This window comes from Megalobrama amblycephala, linkage group LG8 (assembly GCF_018812025.1).
Source record: "Megalobrama amblycephala isolate DHTTF-2021 linkage group LG8, ASM1881202v1, whole genome shotgun sequence".
Lineage (NCBI taxonomy): Eukaryota > Metazoa > Chordata > Actinopteri > Cypriniformes > Xenocyprididae > Megalobrama > Megalobrama amblycephala.
The window spans coordinates 2,532,501-2,560,136 of NC_063051.1; the positions used below are offsets into that span (position 1 = coordinate 2,532,501).

Below are 27,636 nucleotides of genomic sequence, written 5' to 3' on the forward strand. Positions count from 1 at the left end.
TTTTATTGCAGAAACAAACTTTGTGTTTTAAACCCATATTAACCGGCATTGATGGACACTTTTCAAAACTCTGTCAAAAATAACGAGGGACAATGAACAAAAGTTAATTGCGGCTGCTGTCGTCTATCCGTCCCTCGCTGATTTATTGTCAAATTAGCGCCTGTCTGTGCCTGCAGGAGGAGGAGAAGGAAGGAGAGAGAATTCCCGATCATGTCAGCTCATCTCCGAGATCCCAAAGCAAACACACACACACCGACACGGGCGAATGATGCGGCGGACGCGAACCGGTGACACGAGCACACCGGGATTCACTCATGATGTGTTTGTTCACGGAATGAGAGAAAACTGAGACATCTCACCTAAAAGAACTGTAATGGATAGAAGCAAAATTATTTTTTCTTCTGATTGCTTGACTTCGATTGCAACCTATGTTGTCATTTTCCATCACAAAAATTTTCCACCATAATGATTTTACGAAAAAAAAAAAAAAGAGAGAGACTTTTTTTTAACTCATCCTAGACAGTTTGTCCAATTTTCTTGAATGGTTTGCCCAAACAGTGCAGCATACAGAGTCAAATGATACCCAAATTTCCCACGTTGTCCATTTTGAGCGTCGACAAGGCTGACTTTTGTTGTAAAATGATGTATTTTATGAACACATTATGAAACTTTGTATGCGTCATCAGCACTATGCCCTGAAGGTACTCAAAGTTGAGACAGCGCCACCTTATGGCTAAAAAATTATAATGAAATTTCCAAAAATGTTAATTACTTTTGATTGATTTTGTCTTTTTAATGAAACTAGAGTTGATTGATTCCTTGAGTCATACCAATTATGCCATAGTTGGTCAAAATGTCTGCGCGCCATATTGAATTTCTTTGAAAACCTACTTTTTTGAACTCGTCCTTGACAGTTTGTTTGATTTTCACTAAAATTGGCACACATCATCTTCAGACCATGTTGGCAAAAAGTTATTAAAATCTTTTTGATAAACCCAACCGTTTTCCAATAACGCGCGAACGAATTAGACGAAGAGCACGTAAAAATGGATGCGAGGCTAAATCTCTGCAACGCTTTAGCGTATTGAGATGAGTCTTGGTACATGTCATCACAAGCATGACCTGACGGCTGAGGTTACATGCAGCATTTTGGCACAGCGCCACCTACTGGTCAGGAGGTATGAAAAATGGCTTTTTTTTGCTTATAACTTCTGAATTGTTGGCCCCAACAGTGCAGCATACAGAGTCGAATTATACCCAATTTTTCAGCAAATTTTAATTTTGTTGTAAAATGTCGTATTTTATGAACACACTATGAAACTTTGTATGTGTCATCAGCACTATGACCTGAAGGTACTCAAATTTGAGACAGCACCACCTTATGGCTAAAAAATTATAATAAAATTTCCAAAAAGAAAATTGATTTTGTCTTTTTAATGAAACTAGAGTTGATTGATTCCTTGAGTCATACCAATTATGCCATAGTTGGTCAAAATGTCTGCGCGCCATATTGAATTTCTTTGAAAATCTACTTTTTCGAACTCGTCCTTGACAGTTTGTTTGATTTTCACTAAAATTGGCACACAACATCTTCAGACCATGTTGGCAAAAAGTTATTAAAATCTTTTTGATAAACCCAACGGTTTTCCAATAACGCGCCAATGAATTAGACGAAGAGCACGTAAAAATGGATGCGAGGCTGTATCTCTGCAACGTTTTAGCGTATTGAGATGAGTCTTGGTACATGTCATCACAAGCATGACCTGAGGCTACAGCGTTTCAGCACAGCGCCACCTACTAGTCAGGAGATATGGAAAATGGCTTTTATAAATTCTGAACAGTGTAGTTTCCCATTTCGCCCATTTTGGGTGTCGACAAGTTTGAATTTTGTTGTAAAATGCTGTATTTTATGAATGCAAAATGTCTGCCCGCCATTTTGAATTTCTCCTAGACCGTTTGTCCAATTTTTACCAAAATTGGCACAGATTGTTGTGAGAACATGCCTACAATAAGTTATTAAAATCTTTTTGATTAACCAAACCGTTCTCGAATAACACATCAACAAATCTGTTGCCATGGTGCCAAGCTGATTCTGAGGCTGCAACTTTGCATATTGGCACCAACCTTCGTATGTGTCATTGTATCCTCACACTGACCACACAACATCACTTTGGTAACAGCGCCACCTACTGGTCAAAAGCGATAAGCAGTTAAATCATATTACTAGTGCTTGTATTTGATTTTTCAGCAATTTTGCATAACATTTTGCCCAAAAATGTCTTTAATTAGTCATCACTGAAGTCTAATAACTCATTATGCCTCATTTGTGCTTGGCCACTTAATTGCTGCTTGCAGCTATATTTCAATGTGCAACAAACTAACATTGAGCAATATATTTTTGCAGCATTTTTAGCTTATAAAAATATAATTGTTCATTGTTTATTTTACTCAGTGCATTAACTAATGTTAAAAGATGCAACCTTTGATTTAAATAATTTATTAGTATATGTAGTTTAAAATTAAGATTAATAAATGCTGTAGAAGAATTGTTCATCATTAGTTCATGTTAACAAATGGAACCTTATTGTAAAGTGTTGCTACAATTATTTGTGAAATTTACTAGCAATTTCTGAGTGAACATTGTTTTAAAGCAAATCCCACACCAAATTCAGTGTAAAAGTTTATGTGTGGAAATATGTAAGTAAATGTCAGAATAGGTTACATTAAAAATATAATTACTTGTGATTTTAGGGTTTGACTTGACCTGAACAAACTGTTTTAATGCTCACTTTAATCCATTGATTAAACAGCAACTCTTTCAGTCTGTCATATTATGCTGAGATGTATTTTTAAATGCACTTTTCAGAATAATCCTCTGACTCAAAAAACATTATTCCGCTGAAGATGACGGGCCAGAACGACTGCTGCGATCAGAACAGAGCTGATCAATGATCTCCACCCACACACACACTCTCACACACACACAGACATAAAAATGAGCAGGAAAAAGAGTTGCATTTTCCTACGGTATGATTTTATTGGGATTAGACATTTTTAGAAAATTATTTGTAAAGATCTGTCCATTTAAAAAGAATCATTTTGTGATAAAAAGGTGTTTTGCCAGGCAGAATCCAGGAGAATGAAGGTGGAGGATTGTAGACGTGTGCAACATGAAAGTATTTATCAATATCAATACATCTGTTTACAACCGCGCCGTCAACGCTCCAGAGCAAAGAACAGAATCACTCCATATGAGATCCGACAAATACTCCAGCAACGTAAAGACGAGACGTTTACATACACTACTGTACATTTACAAAACAGCTTCAATTATCAAAGGCGAAGAACTACTAAGACTCAAGTAGAAAAACTGTTCTGAGCTTTTAAGGAAGAAAATGAGAATCACAGTCTGTAAACATTTAGCATCATTAGTCTGTCATAGAAACATTTGTTTCTCACTCGATATGGAAGATAAAGATGTTAGTCGCGTCCCGAACATCACCCAGAAGGAATAAATCATCCACAGCGCTGGCGTCTGAATGATAAACACATGCCGATAATGTAACCGAATTTACTGTCAAATACTGTCCAGTGTGTTTCGTTCTTCCATGTTCAAGTCAGTTTGATGGGATTGGGACGCTACCTACGTGCACTACTGGTCACTTTAAGACTTTTAGTTCCAGTAAATGATTAATAAAGTAGTGATTGATCGTAAAGCTAAACCAAAAAAAAAAAAGGAAAGAAAATTAAGACTCTTCGTGAGTGTGTGGACACGGGAAAGAGCCGGCGGCGTGTGCGATCCGCTCCCTCGTTACCCAGATTACTCCCGCTTTAATGGTCGTGGAATCCAGGCATGGGGAACGGACGGGCGAAAGCCTCCACGCGCAGACGCAGGTCAGCGATACGAGACGCCGTCTCTGCATCTTCCAGCAGGAAACTCTTGAAATCGGCCAGTTTTTCTGAAGGGGGAAAAATTAGTATAATGTAAGAGAAAATGATAACAGCAAAACAGAACACTGAATTTATTTGATCAAAAATACAGTAAAAATTGTGAATTATTTTTACAATGTAAATCAGCTGTTTTCTATGTGAATATATAGTAAAATATAATTTATTCTTGTGATAAAGCTGAATTTATTTAATTAAAAATACAGTAAAAATTGTGAAATATTATTACAATTTAAAACACCTGTTTTCTATGTGAATATATAGTAAAATATAATTTATTCTTGTGATAAAGCTGAATTTATTTAATTAAAAATACAGTAAAAATTGTGAAATATTATTCCAATGTAAATCAGCCGTTTTCTATGTGAATATATAGTAAAATATAATTTATTCTTGTGATAAAGCTGAATTTATTTAATTAAAAATACAGTAATAATTGTGAAATATTATTCCAATGTAAATCAGCAGTTTTCTATGTGAATATATAGTAAAATATAATTTATTCTTGTGATAAAGCTGCATTTATTTAATTAAAAATACAGTAAAAATTGTGAAATATTATTCCAATGTAAATCAGCTGTTTTCTATGTGAATATATAGTAAAGTGTAATTTATTGCTGTGATCAAAGCTGAATTTTCAGCATCATTACTCCAGTCTTCAGTGTCACATGATCCTTCAGAAATCATTCTAATATGATGATTTGCTGCTCAAGAAACATTTATGATTATTATCAGTGTTGAAAGCAGTTCATATTTTTGCGGAAACTGTGATGCATTTTATTTTTCAGGATTCTTTGATGAATATAAAGTGCAAAAGAACAGCATTTATTTGAAATAGAATCATTTGTAACATTATAAATGTCTTTATTGTCACTTTTGATCAATTTACCCAAACTTCGAATAGTTTATGAAAGTTTCCACAAAAATATAAGGCAGTACAACTGTTTTCAACATTCAACGTTTTTAATGACACATGATGATACTGATTTTTATAGAGGTGAGCATCTGACAAATATTAGAATTACTGATGGCAACATGCAAAAAATTGCTTAAATTAAACAAACAGAATTTACACAATATTTACAATGAATGACTCTGAAAAATATATCTTATGTTTTAAATAATTGAGGCTTGTTTCCAACATGGAATAAAACAAAATAAAGGTGCAATATGTAATATTTTTGCAGTAAAATATCCCAAAACCACTAGGCCAGTGTTATATATTTTGTTCACTTGAGTACTTACAATATCCCAAATGTTTGCAACTATTTGTAAATCGTGAGAAAATTGCAATTTTAATCAAGGCTCCGGGACGTGTGAGGAGTCGCCTGTCAATGGCGTCATACCCGCGTTACCCTCGGTTTCTGGTTTATTTTGTAGAAACCATGGAAACACCAAAAACGCTTTAATATTTACATGTTTTAATAGACAAGGGAACAACTGTTTTGATATATTTATAGACAGAAAACTAATCACTGTTATATAGCTCAACACATTTTCTTGATGTTTTGCGAGTCTCATGCTTTACCATGCCTCAGAGAAAAACACTATTTTGTCAAGTAGCTAACATAGCATAATCAGATGCAGCTTTATTTTTAGTAACAGTAATACAGCATTTTCTCCATCATACAATACGTTTTAAAATTTATTGCATGCATTTATCAACACAATCATCCAGCATTTAATATGATATTGTAAAATCGATCTATCTTACTGCAGTGTGTAACAGTGTCTCACAGCAGCCGCCGAGCGAACGCACAGAGTAACGTTATAACATCATTTTCAACACTATCTAATATGATAAACAGAGCTGCGTTACCTCATACTCATGACCGGAAAAGCGGAAGCGGCGCCGGCGACTGTGTCATAATAAAAGTCCCGCCGCTCGTGAGGCGTGTGTTGATCAATCGCTCCAGCTCCTCGTTCAGCTCCACAACACTCGCTCCTGCTCTGCTTCACACTACAGTAACGTTAATAATCGCATCCATGAGCATGATTTATTCCCGAGTCCTATCCCGATTGTTTCCACCGGCACATGTCCCCTTTGTTTTGAATAGGCTTCTAGCGACCTCTAGCGGACAGAAAATATTACGTATTGCACCTTTAATTGTGACTTTTATAACACAAAACACAATTGTGAGATAAAAAGTCGCGATTACCTTTTATTGTTGTTACTCCGTGGTGAAAACAAGCTTCCATAAATAATCATGAATCATACTCTAAATTCTCTATAGCTAAAAAGGTTTGTTTTAATGTAGAAAAAAACATACTGTGATGCTGTCAGCCGTCAAACACCCAATAAAACACAGTATTGTTTATTCATCCAGTGAATGTCTGAGCAGAAACACAAAGGAGAAGCAGAGATCTAGAACTCACTGGTCTTGGTCTTCACGTCCAGAGCGATCTTGATGCCCTGATCTATGAAATCCACCACCTGCTGGAAGTCTGATTCCTTGAACTGGCGGGACGTGAGCGCAGGGGTTCCTGGGATACCAGAAGATGAATTACAGCACTCAATAGCTATGTTTCCATCCACCTATTTTTATGTGAATTTTGTGATATTGCTCACACGACTGCATTCACAAACGAGTAAATCGGCTATTTTTTGTGATAATAATACATAACAGTAAACAATCATCTTAAGTACGTTATGTATTATAACAAATGCCAGCAGAGGGCGCCATTGGCCTGGTGTTGTTTATTACTGATATTTCGCACCAATTTCCCAGGAAGTGACGATTTTATTCTTATGAACACATGGGATGGAAATGCTGCTGTGTTTTATGCCAAATTCCACAAATTAAATTCACAACTTTGAATGGAAGCAGATCTAGTGGGAGCTTTATCCGTTTCTCTCACCGAGCCGCAGGCCGCCGGGCGTAAGCGCGCTCTTGTCTCCGGGACACGTGTTCTTGTTGGCCGTGATGGACACCAGCTCCAGAACTCGTTCTGCACGTGCTCCGTCCATTCCCTGAGGCCTCAGATCCACCAGAACCAGATGATTATCGGTTCCTCCTGAAGAAACACAAAAGAGTGTCTCGTTTGAGCTCTTGGGTCATTTCAAAACACACTTAATATTCAGTAATATTATCCACCTGATATTATTCCCTGAAATAACAGTTTATGAGGTTATTATGCATTAAAATAAAGGATGCACGATATATCGGCTACCATATCAGTATCGGCTGATATATGATCATTTTTAATGTTATCGGCCAGATACGAAAATTTGGCCGATATATTAAAGCTGATAAATAATGTATAATTTTCTTCAGCTGAAACACTTCAGATGCACACGGATCACCATGATGGTTATGAATTGCTTGAAATATGATTTAAACCACTTCAGAAAGGAAAATACAGTTAAGTGCAACATCTGTCATATCGGCTACATAATATTATAATGAGAACATTATAGAGACATGGCTTTTAATCTTCTGAAACTTCTGTCTTTGTAATCAGGCTCTAAAAAAATGATATAAACATTTGGATTTAGATTTATCGGCCAATATATCGGTTATCGGCTTTCAAATATAAAGAATTATCGGTTATCGGCCAAAATTCATATCAATGCATTCTTAATTAAAATCAACTGTTCAAAACACATTTTATGTCCATTTTTTATATAGAAGACGACTTGATTTTCTCCCTGATGCATTATTGAATTGTAAAACTGTCCTTATATGAAGGTGGATGACGTTAGAAAAGCTGTTTCAGAATTTATTACATTATTTCTATTGTTTCTTTAGAAAAACAAAACTGATGAATCATGAACAATAAGAGCATTTCACAGACTGTGATGACGCATTTCCACAGTTATTAATATTGTAAATCTAGCAAGGTTTTTCTTTTGTAAAAAAATTAAGTATATTTATAGCGCTATACTTTGTGTTTCATTACCTTGGCATTAAATGACAGAAAACTAGTTAAGCTGCTGTGTGAGTGTTTCTAACACAGGAGGGAAATTTGACATTTTTCTCTCTTCTGACCAACATTTTCCTTTTGTAAAGCCATTGAAATGCTATCATGGATTTTTCTTTTGAAATTGTACTTGTAGTTTCCATTCAACTCTATAGAAGTTTCCCAAACCATGACGACTTTTAAATGGTCAAATTAAGGGTCCGTTAGAGTAAACGGAGTCAGTCGTCTTTCGAACCAGGTGAAAATGATTTGCAGCAGCTTTAGACACAGAACAGAAGCACAACAACATGTGTGGCGATATAAACAGCTAGAGATACATACAGCTATTCAATTAGTTTCGCATATGTCGGTTATCGTGCAGCTGATTCTCGGCTTGATTTCACACGTTTTCACTTAAGGGCCGTTTGCACTGAACGAACAACAACAATATCCACAGCACAGGCCCCGAATGCACAAAAACATCATTAAAACACGATTAAAATGTTCAGCACTTCAGACGAAGAGTTAGTCAAACATTCGTTCTGCTGGTTTATTCTTCAATAAAAGTGATTTGGATTCACCTGGAGCCGGCTGATGGGACATGAGAGAGCGTTTCTGTAAAACGCTGCTGCTTATAATGAGGAAATTAGCAGCTGAAGACTGTGAATAATTAACATCAGAAACAATTATTAAACTGAGGAAAAGACAGAGCAAATTAACTCCTTTGCTTTAAGTGGAAGAGTCTAAATGAAGGACTGATCAATTTCATTTTACCAATAAAAACTGCCTCATTCTAAAACAAATAGATGCATAAAATTTCCAATGTGCTAATTTTTGACAGCAAACAAAAGTGACTACATGATTTTTTTTTTGTTCACGCGGCAAGTGCCAAAAACTTCCGATGAAGTAAAAAATCCTCTCAGATTTCATTGGGGTTCGAGGCGTAGCGCTGAAACTCTTTTGTAATTGTTAAATTTTCCAAGGATCGGCATTCTCCCCTAAAAGTGATCGGGCGGATCAAACCGTAAGTCGTAGAGACTTGAAACTTTGGGGACACTGCCTACGTCGTCACCAAGGCTCGCCCCGATTGGCCTGATGGGGGCGCTACAGTGGTCAAAAATACGAAATGGCTCATAACTCCTGAACCGTTAGGCCTAAGTGTCTTATATCGTTGGAATCGTAAGTGTTTGACCCAATCAGAACCAAACAAGTGCAGAAATGTTCTCTGTAGTCTGAATATCAATAATTACCAAAAAAAATTTTGATTCACGGTCACTAAGGGGCGCCAAAACGAACGACGAGGGCGGAGTCACTTTTACTAAATGGTTATAACTCAAGAACGAAATTAGATATTTGCACCAAACTCGGTACTCAATCTTTGAGCATGATAAAAATAATCGCATTGATTGTACACTAGGTGACGCTATAACATGAAAAAAGCTGTAACTATGCAACCGTTAGTCCGATCGACTTGAAATATGGCATGCAGTGTTTTGGTCCAAGGGGGCATGATAGTCTATGAGGACATTGGCGGTGGGCATGTTCGACTCGTGGTCCTAGAGGTCTGTAAGAATTTTGAAAGAAATCGGCCACTAGTTGGCACTAACGAGTTTTACGTGTGCTTTCACAGATCCACACAATATGCATATCATTTGATAAATCTCCTCATGCTGAACAACTTTGCCTCAAGAACCAATGCTGTCAATCAAATTGTTCATTAATTATTCACGAATATTTGAAAAACCTACTTTTGCGAACTAGTCCTAAGTTTTTCGCCCGATCGGAACAAAACCAGTGCAGGACAATTCTCTAGATCAATAATTATCAAAAAAAAAAGTTGAACTTTACCCTTTGGGTCGCAATAACAGAGTATTTTAGAAAGTGGGTGTGACTAAATATACCCAAAAGCCTATAAATCCTAAAAGAAAAGTCAGAACAGCATATGACTCCAAAGAAGCATGCCAATCGGACCATAGGTGGCGCTATAATTGTGAAAAAACTTTAAAAAACATATGATTTTAATGTTTTAGATGAAAATATATATAACTTTGGATGTGGTCAACATATTTTCATGGGAGTCACGTCTTTAGACTCCTGAATCCTTGCTGAGTCCAACGATACCAAACATGTTAGGTTTCACCTTATGGTTTGTGCCACGATTTGATTTAGCGCTTAAACTTTTGCGAATATCTTCGAAACCGTTAGTCCAATTGAGACGAAACCAGTGCAGGAAACACGGAACCTAAGCCCAAATGTCAAAATTTTGATAGGAAGTGGCAAAAAAATCCAATCAAAGTCTTTCATGGGTCATTTTTTATGCTCTCTTAAATATAAATGTCTATAACTTCAAAACAAAATGAGATATTTTCACCAAAATTGGCACACATATGTATGGACACACTCTGAGGATGCCCAAAAAAAGTGGTGGAGATTGGGCAATAGATGGCGCTATAACTGTCAAAAAAACATGTTTTTCCTTACTGAATTGCCTGTAAATGGTCTTTTCCTTCTCTGATCTAAGTGTTTACATGCTTGCTAAATAAAATATAATAACTTTTTATGTGCTTAAAGGCCTTAAATGCTTGAACCCCGGTAAATGCTGCTTGCAGCTTTAATTAAAAAATTGTATTCTGAAGATTTGGTTCTGAAAGTCAGAATTCATTTCATTTTTAGGTGAACTTTCTTAAAGAGAAAAACCTACAGCAGCTTGACTTCACAAAGATAGACCGCACACGTGTAAAAAAAACAAAAAAAAAACAAACCCACCGGAGACGAGCGTGTAGCCCTTCTTCAGCAGCGCGTCGGCCATGGCCTTGGAGTTCTTCAGAACCTGAGCGATGTACTCGCGAAACATGGGCGTCGAGGCCTGAAGAGAGACCGAATGAAGAGCCATCAATTATCAAAAACCATAAATGAGTTCCCAAGAGCACGAGCCATTGTTCAGAGAAAGATGAGACAGAATAAAAGATGCGGGAGCTCTAGGACTGCAGGAGATTATTGAACAGCAAGTGGAATTTAGGAGTCAGCCGTCGTACCTGTTTGAGAGCCACAGCGACGCCAGCGATGGCATGATTGTGTGGGCCGCCCTGAAGCGAAGGGAACACAGAGAAGTTGACCTTCTCCTCCAGGTCGTACATGACCTCTTTGCCTTTCTTATCCAGCGAGCGCACGCCCTTACGGTAGAATATAAGCCCCGCCCTGGGGGAGGAGCCACATGAGAGGAGGAGGAGACACAGTTAATGATGTAAGATCAGAATAACACTGTGTTCTGTATGCATGCAACATCCAGATCATCTCTATCCCACAGTGCAATGTGCTCAACTTGACTTTCAGTTTTAACCAGACTGCCAAGTTACATCTTTACAATTTACAAAAAATACACAAAATAAGCATTTTAATTCATCATCTTGTGACAATATAACTGTTCATTACTGTTCAGAAGTTTAAAATAATTAAGATTCAGAAATAATTTAGAAATAATTTGATCAAAAATACAGTAAAAATTGTGAAATATTATTATGATTTAAAACAGCTGTTTTCTATGTGAATATATAGTAAAATGTAATTTATTCCTGTGATCAAAGCTGAATTTTCAGCATCATTACTCCAGTCTTTAGTGTCACATGATTCTTCAGAAATCATTCTGATATGATGCATTTATTTGATCAAAAATACAGTAAAAATTTTGAAATATTATGATTTAAAAAAAGCTGTTTTCTATGTGAATATACAGTAAAATGTAATTTATTTCTGTTATCAAAGCTGCATTTTCAGCTTTCTAATTGTTCATCTTCCTTCAAAAATACAAAATCCCCCCAAAATGTTCTTAAATGATATGCTTGGCTAAATAGATAAAATAAAAATTATTTAAATATTATCATTTCAAACATCATCATGGTGTGTTAGAATGATATAGGCCTATGTTTGGGGTCAGTAAGATGTTTTAATATTTTTAAAAGTTTCTTCTGCTCACCAAAGATGCATTCATTTGATCAAAAATACAGTAAAAATTGTGAAATATTTTTACAATGTAAATCAGCTGTTTTCTATGTGAATATATAGTAAAGTGTAATATATTCCTGTGATCAAAGCTGAATTTTCAGCATCATTACTCCAGTCTTCAGTGTCACATGATCCTTCAGAAATCATTCTAATATGATGATTTCCTGCTCAAGAAACATTTATGATTATTATCAATGTTGAAAACAGTTTCAGATTTTTGCGGAAACTGTGATACATTTTATTTGTCAGGATTCTTTAATGAATATAAAGTTCAAAAGAACAGTGTTTATTTGAAATAGAATCTTTTGTAACATTATAAATGTCTTTACTGTCACTTTTGATCAATTTAATACATCATTGCTAAATAAAAGTATTAATTTCTTGTGACCCAAAATATATCAATTCTAATGCACTAATTTGCATAAAACACGTATCCACACACAGTCAGTGATGTCACACAGGTCTCCGACTGAATGACAGCGGTTCAGGTGTGTACCTGGATCCTCGCAGTGATTTGTGGGTGGTTGACGTGACGAGGTCGGCGTGTTCGAACGGCGAGGGAACGGCTTTCCCGGCCACCAGCCCGCTGATGTGAGCCATGTCCGCCAGCAAGTACGCGTTCAGCTCGGTACACAACTGAGAGAGTGAGAGGGAGAGAGTAATAAAGAGCTTTGAGTAGATTATGAAAGCGTTCAGAAGCTCAGATCCGCTGCGCTCACAGCAAATATCACAATCAAAGCGTTCCCGTTATCAGCCCATCTGAGAGTGACCCGATGAGATCCGCTCGCGTCTCCGGGGAACGAGACCCAGATACCGCAGGCGCTTCACAAACACTTCTGAGCATGACGACATGTTTTCAGGGGGTAAAAATAATTTCCAGCTGATTATACACTGATAATTTTATGCACAGATACACTTAATCTGTCCTGGTGTGTGTGTGTGTGTGTGTGTGCATGCGTGTGTGTGTGTGTGTGTGCACGCTGCTGACCTCGTGTTTATCTCGCAGTGAAATCAGGCCACAGTGAATTCTAGCAACAAACATGAAACACACACAATCTCAGCCTCCAGGAGCAGCTTAAGAAAACACAGAAAACCTGGAGCGCGATATGCGATGAGTGAAAACTCTCAGAAACACACAGATGTATGGCATGCCATGGAATAAAAAGATTTTTAAAAAAAAGGTAATAATTGCAACTTTTTATCTCTCAATTCTGACTTTTTTTCTCTCGCAATTGCAAGTTATAAAATCATAATTTTGAGTGATCTTGCAATAACTCAGATTTAGAAAGAGTCTCTTCTGCTCACCAAAGCTGCATTTATTTGATCAAAAATACAGTAAAAATTGTGAAATATTTTTCCAATTTAAAATAGCTGTTTTCTATGTGAATATATAGTAAAATATAATTTATTCCTGTGATAAAGCTGAATTTATTTAATTAAAAATACAGTAAAAATTGTGAAATATTTTTATAATGTAAAAAAGCTGTTTTCTATGTGAAAATATAGTAAAATATAATTTATTCTTGTGATAAAGCTGAATTTATTTAATTAAAAATACAGTAAAAATTGTGAAATATTATTACAATTTAAAACAGCTGTTTTCTATGCGAATATATAGTAAAATATAATTTATTCCTGTGATAAAGCTGAATTTATTTAATTAAAAATACAGTAAAAATTGTGAAATATTTTTCCAATTTAAAATAGCTGTTTTCTATGTGAACATATAGTAAAATATAATTTATTCCTGTGATAAAGCTGAATTTGTTTAATTAAAAATACAGTAAAAATTGTGAAATATTTTTATAATGTAGAACAGCTGTTTTCTATGTGAATATATAGTAAAATATAATTTATTCCTGTGATAAAGCTGAATTTATTTAATTAAAAATACAGTAAAAATTGTGAAATATTTTTATAATGTAAAACAGCTGTTTTCTATGTGAATATATAGTAAAATATAATTTATTCTTGTGATAAAGCTGAATTTGTTTAATTAAAAATACAGTAAAAATCACAAAATATTATTACAATTTAAAATAGCTGTTTTCTATGTGAATATATAGTAAAATATAATTTATTCCTGTGATAAAGCTGAATTTATTTGATTAAAAATACTGTAAAAATCACTAAACAATATTATAATTTATTCCTGTGATCAAAGCTGAATTTTCAGCATCATTACTCCAGTCTTCAGTGTCACATGATCCTTCAGAAATCATTCTAATATGATGATTTGCTGCTCAAGAAACATTTATGATTATTTTCAATGTTGAAAACAGTTGAAACCAGGATACATTTTATTTTTCAGGATTCTGACTTTTTTTCTCACCATTGCAAGTTACAAACCCGTAATTTATATCTTGCAACTCCCTCGCAAAAGAAAAAAGTCAAAATTGTGAGATAAAAAGTCGCTATTACCTTTTTAATTTTTTATTCCGTAGCATATCAAGCTTCCTCAGATATGGGCTCTGTTCAATCCCTAGCGAGCGCCCTAAATAGACAGCACATGACAAAGCGACCAGAAGTCTTGCATGTTGGGATGGTCACTGTGAAAAATACATGCATTTCATCTTAGGAGGCAAGATGTGACGCCTTCATGTGCTGTCTATGTAGGGCAGATACACACCAAATAAACGAGAGGAGATTCATCATGAACTCTGAGTGACTGCAGAATGGAATTATGGGCATTTTACTGTCCATCAAACAGATTTGAAACATCATTTTATCAGTGTTAATGAGAACAATCATCATTGTTACTGCTGATAATGTGTGTGTGAAAGGAAATGTGATTAAGTGCTGACAGTGACACTGCAGCGAGAGTGTGTGTGTGTGTGTGTGTGTGTGTGTGTGTGTGTGTGTGTGAGCAGAAAGTGGGAGAACACTGAATGTTTGTCATCTCTGAGGCGTCAGGCATGAGCAGTTAAACAATTCATCAATTTTTCATCAATTATTAAACAAATTCACTTTCAGCTGTAAAGCAGCTCTAAAAAGACAATAGAGATCAGTTCAGTGTCAGTGTCAGTGTCACAAAGTTGCAGTGTGAAAAACTGAAATGAGAAAGTAAGACGGACCTTCTTGATGCGGCTGTAGTCGATGAGGCGAGCGTAAGCGCTGGTTCCGGCGATGATGAGTTTGGGTCGGAAGAGTCGAGCCGTCAGCTCCATCTGATCATAGTCGATCAGACCTGATTTAGGCTGAGAGAGAGAGAGAGATGTGAGGCATTAAGGTGTTTACAACAGCGTATTTCTGCATTCAGAAGCAGCCGAACGCAGACGCAGCGTCTCAACACGTGTTTCTCACATCCAGGTTTATCATCCTTATATTAGTGCCATATGGATACACTCATCTCTGACTGATGACAGAATACTTCCTGAATTCTAGCAATGAAACAAGCTTTGTGAAATGGTGAAACTGAACCCATGTCATCTAAGATGTTTGTCTTTCTTTCTTCATGAGGAAAACATTCCAGGATTTTCTCCATATAGTGGACTTCACTGGGGTTCAACGGGTTGAAGGTCCAAATGTCAGTTTCAGTGCAGCTTCAAAGAGCTCTACATGATCCCAGACGAGGAATAAGAGTCTGATCTAGAGAAACCATCAGACATTTTCTTAAAAAAATTAAAAATGTATATACTTTTTAACCACAAATGATTCGACTGAAGAAAGAAAGACATGAACATCTTGGATGACATGGAGGTGAATAAATTAATCAGGAAATTTTAATTCTGAAGTGAACTAATCCTTGAAATTATTGAAATAATACCTTTAAAATTCTTTTCCATGAAAAAACTTTGTGAATCGCTGATTTATAATGTGACAGCTGCTACTATAAACGCGAGATGCTTAAGATGCTTTGAGAAAACTGACAAAAGTTAAATTATAAATTAACTTGCATTTAAATATGCAATAATCAGCAAGACTCTCATCTGTAAACATGAGCGATTTTACAGCAATACCATCATCAGACTCCATCATTTCACTCAAACTTCAATCATTTTCACACTGACGCTTTTTCTGCATGTCAAGGTTTCTGCCGTCTGATCTGATTTCAGTTGTTTATATTTGCAGCTCATTTCAGGAGGAACGTCTCTCTCTCTCTCTCTCTCTCTCTCTCTCTCTCTCAAACTTCAGTCCTGTCTTGATTTCTGGTTTGAGTCTCTCTGAGATCTGGACAGCAGATAATCTCTCTCTCCGTCGGTCACTCCATCACACCGAAGTGTGTGTGTGTGTCTGAGGGCCGCCTGTCGATTTCCTATTATCTCTCCCATAGAGAGGGGACTGACCACTCATTCATCACACACACACACACACACACACACACACTGTTTGACCCTTTTAATATTTAGTATAATTTAAGTCCAGCTACATTCAGTTGTCAGTTCAGTGTTGAGAGCTTAATTCTGAGTTGTAGAACGTATCGAGTCTTTGGCTGCTATAATATTACTATATAATATGGCAGGATGGGATTAACTCCTGTGTTTCAATAGGGTCGTCACTCCTGAAACGTCACAGTGTGTCCGTGACCCAAGAGGGTCAGATGTGATGTGGAACTTACATTGAGTTTGTAGGGCATCGACTCAAAGTAGATGGACGTGGCCGAGATCCGCTTGACGTCAGACATGTAGCCATGAGTGAGACTGAGAGACACGGAGAATCGATTACGTTCTGTTTCACTGCATGAGTGGATGAGAGAGAGAATGATGGTCACTCACTGTCCGCCGTCGGGCAGGTCCAGACCCATGATGCGGTCATGAGGGTTCAGGACGGCCGTGTAAGCGGCGAAGTTCGCCGGAGATCCGGAGTAGGGCTGAACGTTGACGCCCCACAGCGCCGGGTCGAGGTCAAACGCCTCCAGCGCCCTCTTCTGGCACAAGAGCTCGATCTGATCCACCACCTCAGCACCGCCGTAATACCTGCGCGCACGCACACACACACACACACACACACGCACACACACACACACAATATATGTTAAACCACATCAGGCTACTGAGATACAATAAACCTTATCACTCATCAGTCTCATAACCAGGAAAAATATGTAAATATGAATAAATGAATAAAAATAAAGTAGTAAATAAATAAAAATGGTACAAATACAAGTAAAAAAATATTAAAAATGATAAAAAAATGCATATAAAAAATTAAATACAAATAAATAAAATAAAGTAAATAGAAATTATACAAATACAAGTAAATAAAAAATAAATGCACATAAAACAAATGAAAATGAATGTATAAATAAATACAAATAAATAAATAAATAAAAATAAAGTAAAATTACACAAATACAAGTAAATAAAAAAATGCATGTAAAAACAAATGAAAATGAATGTATAAATAAATACAAATAAATAAAACAAAAATAAAGTAGTAAATAAATAAAAATTATACAAAAACAAGTAAATAAAAAGTAAATGCATATAGAATAAATGAAAATGAATGTAAATGAATATAAATAAATACAAACAACTCAATCAACAAACAAAATAAATAAAACGAATAAATTAAATTAAAATAAATGATAAAATAAACAAATATAGTAGTAAATAAAAAATAAAAAAAACCATTCAAAATATATACACCTCATGTCAGTTCCTTGACTTTTTTGAATAAAAAAAAAAAATTCACCCAACAAACACATAAAAATAAATAAAATGGATAAATTAAAAATAAAGTAAAAAAAAAAAAAAAAAAAAAAAAAAAAGAAAAATTAATGAATAAATTAATGCAAATAAAAATAAATAGATAAATTAAACAAAAAATATAGTTGTAAATAAAAAATTATAAAAAAAATAAAATGAATGAATGAATGAATGAATGAATGAATGAATAAATAGGATTCACAAGATAAAGATTTTTATTTTCTTTGTGAAAATCCTTTAAAAAAAAAAAAACAATGTGTAATTTTTGAATAAATGGATAGATTTACACACACCTTTTTCCCGGGTATCCTTCAGAGTACTTGTTGTTGAGACACGAACCCTGAGCCTCGAGAGCCGCTCGACTGCAGAAGTTCTGTCAACACACACACACACACACACACACACACAGAGTCTGTCATCATCTACTCTCCCTCATGTTGTTTATTTTACTGGTTGTTGTGTGTGAAGTAACCAATCAAATGAGACTGAAGAGCAGCGATGGAGGGAGAGATTTTCATAGAATAACAACTGAAATTTGTGTCTGTTCCTCACATGAAGCATCACATGACTGAAAGAGTCACATGGGCCGTTATGATGATGATTGACACATTCACTGTCATTATGTGAAAGAGCAGCGTGAACATTCAGCTTCTGAAAGTCATGAGGGTTAATGAGTGGACGATCTGCTGTCGGTCACCTCTGAAGCGATGAGCTCCAGTCCGCGGCTCTGTCTGTCCTTCTCCTTCTGCAGAAGGTCCCACATCTCCGGGTCGTCCTGCGCCAGGCTCTCCTGCCCCGTCCACGGGCGCTCGTCATCCGCAAACGCCGCCGCTGAATGCTGGGATCTGGCGGTGACGGGAACACGCCGGACCAACGGCTGCAAGACACACACAACACATCAGTGCTCTCGTCCTCAGGAGCCGCAAACAGATGAATCTGTACAAAACAAACACTGAGCAGCGAGAACGTGTAAGAGAGCCATTAAGAGCGGATTACACACACACACACACACACACACACACACGTCCTCCATGAATCACAATAATTACAAGAGAAGAGGAAGAATTGCTGAGAGACAAACTTATGAAGATGAATATGAAATTTAATATTTCACACACGGAACATCACTAATCAAATGTGGAATTAACTATATATATATATATATATATATATATTAGTACTACATTATAGTACTATATTATAGTATATTATAGTATTATGCACATTTAAATAAAGAAATAACACATATATGTGTATTTTTAGCATTTGTTTATAATATATGTATCATATAAATTATATATTTCAATTTTAATATCATAAATTAATAATTATTGTTTTCTATATTTCTTTATTTAAATGTGCATCATAATTTATATAATGATCTATAAATAATTACAAATAATATATTTATATTTTTGATTTGTTTTTTTATATCTTTTAATATTTGTATATAATTTATATTTAATTTACATTATAATTATAAATATATAATTTAATAAATGAATTTATGTTTTTCATAATTTACAACATTTAATATAAATATTTTATATAAATTATACATTTAATTTATTATATATATATATATATATATATATATATATATATATATATATATATATATATATATATATATATATATATATATATAATGAATTAGTAACTATTGTTTTATTTATTGCTTTATTTAAATGTACATATTTTATATTGTAATAAATATATTATAATATTTTTATATAACAAATAACAATATTTAACAATATTTATTTAAATGTGCATCATATTATAAGTAATAATATATTTATATTTTTATAATTTGTTCTTCATAATTTAATATTTTTATATAATTTATATTTAATTTATTTTATAATTATAAATATATATAATTTAATAAAATCATGTTTTTCATAATTTATAACATTTTATATAAACATTTAATATATATATATATATATATATATATATGATAAATTAGCAATTATTGTTATCTTTATTGCTTTCTTTAGATGTGCATAATATTTTTAATAATTTATAATATTTATTAATTATTCATAATATATATATTCATATATATATATATATATATATACATATATATATATATATATATATATATATATATATATATATATATATATATATATATATATATATATATATATATATATATATATATATATATCAAATAAAGAAGCAAATTTTTCAATAATATTAAATATCATAGGTCTATGGATTAATATGATATTACATAATGTCAGTATGATTCACATGGATCCATGAAGGAGCAATAATAACCACAATATAAATATATATTTATAAACCACAGAACTGATGCCTGAAGGAATGTAAATATGATCTTGATTATGAAACTTGAGTTTTTTTAAGATGAAGAATCATGACCAACAAAAACTCAAAATATGAAGACTGGGATACAGGATACAGGCGGAATCAGTGCTGAATTAAATGAATTCTACAGTTCTAGTGTGTGTGTGTGTGTGTGTGTGTGTGTGTGTGTGTGTGTGTGTGTGTGTGTGTGTTTGAGGAGTCGTTAGTGAGATACAATAATCAGCATGACGCTTTAATTCTGCTCCAATCAGCAACTCTCAACAGAAACTTTACAGCCAAGTGAAAATTCAGCATAACTGCTTATCTAATCTCACACACACACACACACACACACACACACACACACACACACACACACACACACACACACACACACACTGAACTCAAAGCTCCACAGCAGATTAAGAGTTTCTGGGTGTTGCTTTTTTTCTTGACAAATTTCAACCATTCTTACTCTCTGAACTCACAGATCCTCCATCTCTGCATTCAAGACCAAAACAAAGAGTACCATGTTTTTGTAAATACACCATGTTAGTACCATAGTATTCTTTTAAGTACATGGGAATACTACGTAAATGTCTGGAAGAGGTCAGCAGCTGGAAAAATGATCATTTATATTATTCTCAACCTTCCCTCTGAGCCTCTGTCTGAAATGATCCGTGTCAGTAAACACCCAGTGTTCTGATTGGCTAGCGTCACTGCACAGAAAACAGTATCAACGCCCAATTGCTGTTGCACGAGTGTTTTTCAATATCAAAACAAGCCGTTTTTGGAGCTTGATTAAATAAATGTTTAGTTGTAATGCATTACTGGACTTTACGCTATTGGCTCGTTTCCATTCCTTCTCTGCGTAGCTCCTCCCTCTTTCACCTCTGATTAACTCAGCCCTTTATTTAACGAACTCTATTTTCCCAAAGAAACTGCTGAAGTAGCACTCGTGAACCGAAAGCTTCATAATTAACACTAATAAAGCTAATAAAGGCCTCGACGCAGCAGGATCTGATGAATCGCTGCACTTAAAAACTGTTATTAAAAAACAATTATCTCACGACGGCAGAGCATTCGTTTGAAAGACGGACTCGAGACGACACCCGCCGCGTCCCGAACACTGACTGCATTCACAATGAAGCTGATGTTTGAGTGTTTCCCATCAGCCCCTCTGACTGAACATACAGATTATAATTGAAATATGTAACGAATGTCTTGTTATTGCAAACATGCAGAACTACATGCTGTTGAATTTCAGACTCGATTTCCTCTGAACACAAACACACACATGATGCTTCAGTTCATTCACCTGCTTTCATATTTACTCATTTAAATGAATATTTTTTTTTTTCATTCAAAGTTACAAGGATTGTGACCTTAGTTATTATTTAAATATTTATTAACTCACTTAATTTAGTTTATTTGCTTATTTAATTTAGTTTATTTATTATTTACTTATTTAATATAGCTTATAAACATGAATGCATGTAGTGTTATGAGTAAATCATAAATAAATGTTTTTAAATTATGTATTTGTTTAATTTTTTACTTATTTAATTAATCATGTTTATATTTATTTACATACTAAATTGTTTATTTAATTATGTACATATTTATTAGTTATTTACTTATTTATGCATTCACTCAAATACTTATTTATATGTTTACTCAATCGTTTACTAAATTGTTTTTAAATTATGTATTTAAGTAAATAAATAAATAAATAAATGAGTAAATATATAAATAAAATAATTAAATAATTAAACAATTTAGTTAAGTAAATATGTAAATAAAGAAAATATATAAGTAATTGAGTGAATGTATAAATAATTAAGAAAATAACTAATAAGTACATAATTAAAAAAACAATTTAGTAAGTAATAATATGAAAATGATTGATTAAATAAGTAAATAATTTTTAAAAAATCTGTAAATAACTAAGAAAATAATTAAATAAGCAGATAAGTAGATAATTAAACAATTAAATAAATAAGTAAATATAAAAAATAAGCAATTATGTGAATAAATTAGTAATTAATAAATCCATAAACAAATAAGAACATCATTAAACAGTTAAACTGATTAAACATACATATTTAACATGCAGTTCTGAAATATGTACTGAATGTCTCATTGCAAAAATGCAGAACACCAACACACACTTTTCCCTCAGAGTGTGTGTCTGATGGCATGAATTCCCTGTGAATGTATGAACTGATCACATGTTCAACTTAAGTGTACGTCACTCTGAATAACAGCTTCTGCTAAATGAATAAATGTAAATGTTTAAATGTGACAGACAGAGGAGTGACACGACTTCTGTCAGCGCAATCACCTCGAGCTCATCTCTCTGGGGCCACACACACACACACACACACACACACACACACACACACACACAGGTCACTACACACTGATGGGCCGCGTCCTTCGCTGTCGCTGCTGCAGGGACACAGAGACGTGTGTGTGTGTGTGTGTGCGTGTGTGTGTAGAGAGACTGTACGTGTCCCTCGAGTCTCTGCAGACTCACAGATGACCAAGAATCGCCCACTTAGACAAGAAGAGCCCATGTGACTGACGAACCACTGATCATCATCATCATCATCATCGTCATCATCATCAAGACACTGAAGCAGTCAAGAGTTTCGACAAACATGGAAAACAGTCATAATAGAAAAATAATAATAAAAGTGAAACTCTAACTGAAAATTCAGCTTTGAAACTGAGATAGAAAGAGGATGAAACGAGAGATAACAGAAACAAGAGCCAGAACTGAACTATTTTGGGAGCTACAGAAGAAAAAAAAACACTCACTCACACACACACACACACACACACACACATACACTTGCTCACACACTCAAATGCACACTCGCACACTTGTGCACACACACACACACACACACACACACACACACACTCGTACACTCGCGTACACACTCAAATGCACACTCGCACACACACTCGTACACTTGTGCACACACACACAGTCACACACACTCAAATGCACACTCGCACACACACTCGTACACTTGTGCACACACACACAGTCACACACACTCAAATGCACACTCGCACACACACTCGTACACTTGTGCACACACACACACTCACACACACTCAAATGCACACTCGCACACACACTCGTACACTTGTGCACACACACACACACACACTCGTACACTCGCATACACACTCAAATGCACACTCGCACACACACTCGCACACTTGTGCACACACACACACTCAAATGCACACTCGCACACACACTCGTACACTTGTGCACACACACACACTCGTACACTCGCATACACACTCAAATGCACACTCGCACACACACTCGTACACTTGTGCACACACACACACTCGTACACTCGCACACACACTCGTACACTCGCACACACACTCGTACACTCGCACACACACTCGTACACTCGCACACACACTCGTACACTTGTGCACACACACACAGTCACACACACTCAAATGCACACTCGCACACACACTCGTACACTTGTGCACACACACACACTCACACACACTCAAATGCACACTCGCACACACACTCGTACACTTGTGCACACACACACACACACACACACTCGTACACTCGCATACACACTCAAATGCACACTCGCACACACACTCGCACACTTGTGCACACACACACACTCAAATGCACACTCGCACACACACTCGTACACTTGTGCACACACACACACACTCGTACACTCGCATACACACTCAAATGCACACTCGCACACACACTCGTACACTTGTGCACACACACACACTCGTACACTCGCACACACACTCGTACACTTGTGCACACACACACACTCGTACACTCGCACACACACTCGTACACTCGCACACACACTCGTACACTTGTGCACACACACACACTCGTACACTCATGTACACATTCGCACACACACACACACACTCAAATGCACACTCGCACACACACTCGTACACTTGTGCACACACACTCGTACACTCATGTACACATTCGCACACACACTCGTACACTTGTGCACACACACGCACACACACACGTACACTTGTGCACACACACACACACAATCAAATGCACACTCGGACACACATTCGGACACTTGTGCACACACACGCACACACACGTACACTCGCACACGTACACTCGCACACGTACACTCGCACACACCCACACACTCGTGCACACACAAACATACACTCTTGCATACACACACTCGTACACACACACAGACACGCACACACACTCGTGCACACACACGCACACACACACTCGTACACACACGCATAGTCGCACACTCGTGCACACTCACATGCACACATTCGTATGCACACACGCACACACAGACACGCACACACTCGTACACACACGCAGTTGCTCGTGCACACTCACATGCACACTCGAGCACACACTCGTACACACACTTGCACACAAGCAGTCGCTCGTGCACACACTCACATGCACACATTCGTACGCACACTTGCACACACGCACACACACACTCATACGCACACACTCGTACACACTCACATGCACACTCGAGCACACTTGCACACACACACACACACACACACACACACACTCGTATGCGCACACGCACAGTTGCATACACACACTCGAGCACACTTGCACACACACACACACACTCGTACACGCACTTGTACACTAGTGCACACACGCATAGTTGCTCATGCACACACTCACATGCACACATTCGTACGTACACTTGCACACACACACACTTGTACACTCACATTCACACACTTGCACACACACACACGCTCACACACACACCTACACACTCTCTCTCTCACTCACACTCAAACACACACACACTCTCTCTCTCTCTCTCTCTCTCTCTCTCTCTCTCTCTCTCTCTCTCTCTCTCTCTCACTCTCTCACTCTCTCCTGAACTAACTTTGATAGACAGATTGTTTTGTCATTTTTTGCAGTTCAGGGGGAAAAAGACAGAAAAACATTTCATTTTGCTTATTATTTTTGTTATTTCTGTTCTCTTCTGAGCAAAGAGTCAATTTTACAGATGACTGCTGTCCATCACACGGCGCCAGACAACAATCAGCGGCGTGACGCGGTGACGGAGGCTTTGAGTTCGGAGGTGTCAGGAATATCGCTCAGGATGACACCGACTGGCAGCGACTAATGGCCGAGCGGCCGTTACAAATTGGTGCGGAGAATGACACGGCCGCGGAGAGGAGAGCGAGTGTGAGCGAGAGCCGGACACAGGTCTGCTTCCTCTCACCGCCGGGCCAAAGGGACTGACACCGAACAATCAGGAGTGTGGAAAGCCAATTTCCCACAGAGGCCTGCGACATTATCGCACTAATCCAGGGAGATGGAGCCGGCCGCGGGAACACGTCTCAGAGTTCAGCAGTGCATGATGGGACACATCTGTGCTCGTGAAGGTGAAAGAGCGAGAATATTTTACTAGATTGGAATGATTATGATTTTTTAATGTTTTTGAAAGTTTTGTTCACCAAAGTTGCATTTATTTGATCAAAAATACAGTAAAAATTATGAAATGTTTTTACAGTTTAAATAACTGTTTTCTATGTGAATATATATTAAAGTGTAATTTATTCCTGTGATCAAAGCTGAATTTTCAGCATCATTACTCCAGTCTTCAGTGTCACATGATCCTTCACAAATCATTTTGATATGATGATTTGATGCTCAAGAAACATTTATGATTATTATCAATGTTGAAAACAGTTCATATTTTTGTGGAAACTGTCATACATCAACATTTAAAAGTTAATACTTTTATTCATCAAGAATGCATTCAATTGATCAAAAGTGACAGTAAAAAAAGGATCATGTGACACTGAAGACTGGAGTAATGATGCTGAAAATTCAGCTTTGATCACAGGAATAAATTACACTTTACTATATATTCACATAGAAAACAGTTATTTTACATTGGAATAATATTTCATAATTTTTACTGTATTTTTGATCAAATAAATGCAGCTTTGGTGAGCAGAAGTTTTAAAAACATTACAAAATTCTTAATTATTCCACTCTTTTGACTGACAGTGTATGAGAAAGCAAATTAATATGTATCTAGATTAACGAACTGAAGCCCGTCACTGGATTCGGCCGCGATGAGATCTGCCAGTAAACCCACGAAAAGTTAAAACCGGGACTCTAGTGGCTAAAAATAGAGATGAAAAAGCATTAAAAATATATCCTAATCAATTATTAAACATGCCTGAATATAGGCGACAATCTGAATATGAAGATGAGCTTTCATTGATTCAGACATCAGAGCTGATCACTCAATCATCCGTCTTTTATCGCACTGTGACGTAACGACAGACTGGGAATCAAGAAGTGGTTTGTTTTCCATTTGTTGGAACATGCTGGAACTGAATGATTCTTACGGCTCTGAAATACTGTGACAGTGTTTGCCGAATCCACAGCATCGTAAAATAATGTTTCAGTGAGTTTTCAGTGTGAACTAAAAAAAAAAAAAACCACAACATCAGTGCAATCCGATTCACAAACAAACGACTCTTCAAAATGAATCTCTCTGAATCAGACTAATAGCTCAGTGATTCGTTCAGAGAGGTTCTTGACTCACTGAATCGCATCGTTTTCACGTCCATCTCCAGATTAGGGTTAGAAAACCATAAAAAAATATTTTCATTTCTTGAAATAAAATAATGAAACCTTTTTCTTTTAAATAACTTAAGATTTATTTAAGCCAAGGCAACATTTCCCATTTTAATTTAGTTAAACTTAACATATTAAATGACAAAAAACTAAACTGAAATATAAAATTAATAAAAACTACATTAAAAAAAAACCCACATTACAAAACCTACAATAAAAATTATTAATATTAAAAAAATGAAGGAAAATATAACATGAAAAATAATTCAAAATATTAATATAAACAATAACAGTAATAATAATGTGAATAATTATGACATACTAACTCATAATTATGAGCTGAAAAGTCAAATTTATGACATAAAAAGGTCAAAATTATCACATACTAAGAAGTCATAATTATGAGATGAAAAAATGAGATTATGACAAAAAGTCAAAATTAAGACAATAAGTCAATAATGAGATTAAATGTCAAAATTACGACTTAAAAAGTAAAAATTATCACATAATATAAACAATAATAGTATCTCAATTATGCAAAAATAACGGTGTCACATTTTGTTGTAATAAATGTCAAATAAATAAATAAATGATTTTTTACATTTATGCATTTGGCAGATGCATATGGAGGACCAAAACTGCAGAAATTAAAAAAGATAATAGATAGATAAATAAATAAAATGTAATTATAGGAAAATAAACAAATAAATGAAATAAATACATGTGGGAATAAATAAATAAAAGTTAAAAAGAATAAAAATACAGAAAAAAAAAAAGGAAAAAAGTAATACAACAATAAATTCAGGATTACATTTTAATGTTTTATCAAGTCTTCATTTTTATCAATTCATGCATTCACTGGGAATCATGTGAATTGCATGTGGAAAAAGAGTTAAATAAGTTATGATTTTAACCCATCATACTATGATGGTTTTTGGTTTCATATTACACAAATATGACAATAAATCATTACCACATGAAAGTACCACAGTACTTTCAGTACAAACACATCTAAACACAGAAGTCAAACCTGAACCCACAGCATCAGATGACTGCTTAACTAACATCACAGACGTCTGAATGAAACCCCTGCAGTTCAGAGGTCGGTCACCACGGTAACTCAGAAACACACGTGAAGAACCGCAGCGCCACACAATG

At 35.6% G+C, this 27,636-nt stretch overlaps 1 protein-coding gene across 1 annotated transcript in view; it reads right to left on the minus strand.

Moving 5' to 3' along the window:
* Positions 1-3,012: 3,012 nt before the first annotated feature.
* The window catches only part of shmt2 (serine hydroxymethyltransferase 2 (mitochondrial)), a 28,741-nt gene continuing 4,117 nt past the window's right edge, over positions 3,013-27,636 (minus strand). The window contains exons 2-12 of the mRNA XM_048198664.1: positions 18,196-18,375; positions 17,792-17,871; positions 16,566-16,766; positions 16,409-16,490; positions 14,925-15,047; positions 12,347-12,486; positions 10,884-11,046; positions 10,615-10,714; positions 6,808-6,963; positions 6,325-6,432; positions 3,013-3,959 (exon numbers count right to left, since the gene is read on the minus strand). Coding sequence (XP_048054621.1) covers positions 3,832-3,959; positions 6,325-6,432; positions 6,808-6,963; positions 10,615-10,714; positions 10,884-11,046; positions 12,347-12,486; positions 14,925-15,047; positions 16,409-16,490; positions 16,566-16,766; positions 17,792-17,871; positions 18,196-18,375 — 1,461 coding nt within the window. The 3' untranslated portion in view covers positions 3,013-3,831. The remainder of the gene's footprint in view (positions 3,960-6,324; positions 6,433-6,807; positions 6,964-10,614; positions 10,715-10,883; positions 11,047-12,346; positions 12,487-14,924; positions 15,048-16,408; positions 16,491-16,565; positions 16,767-17,791; positions 17,872-18,195; positions 18,376-27,636) is intronic.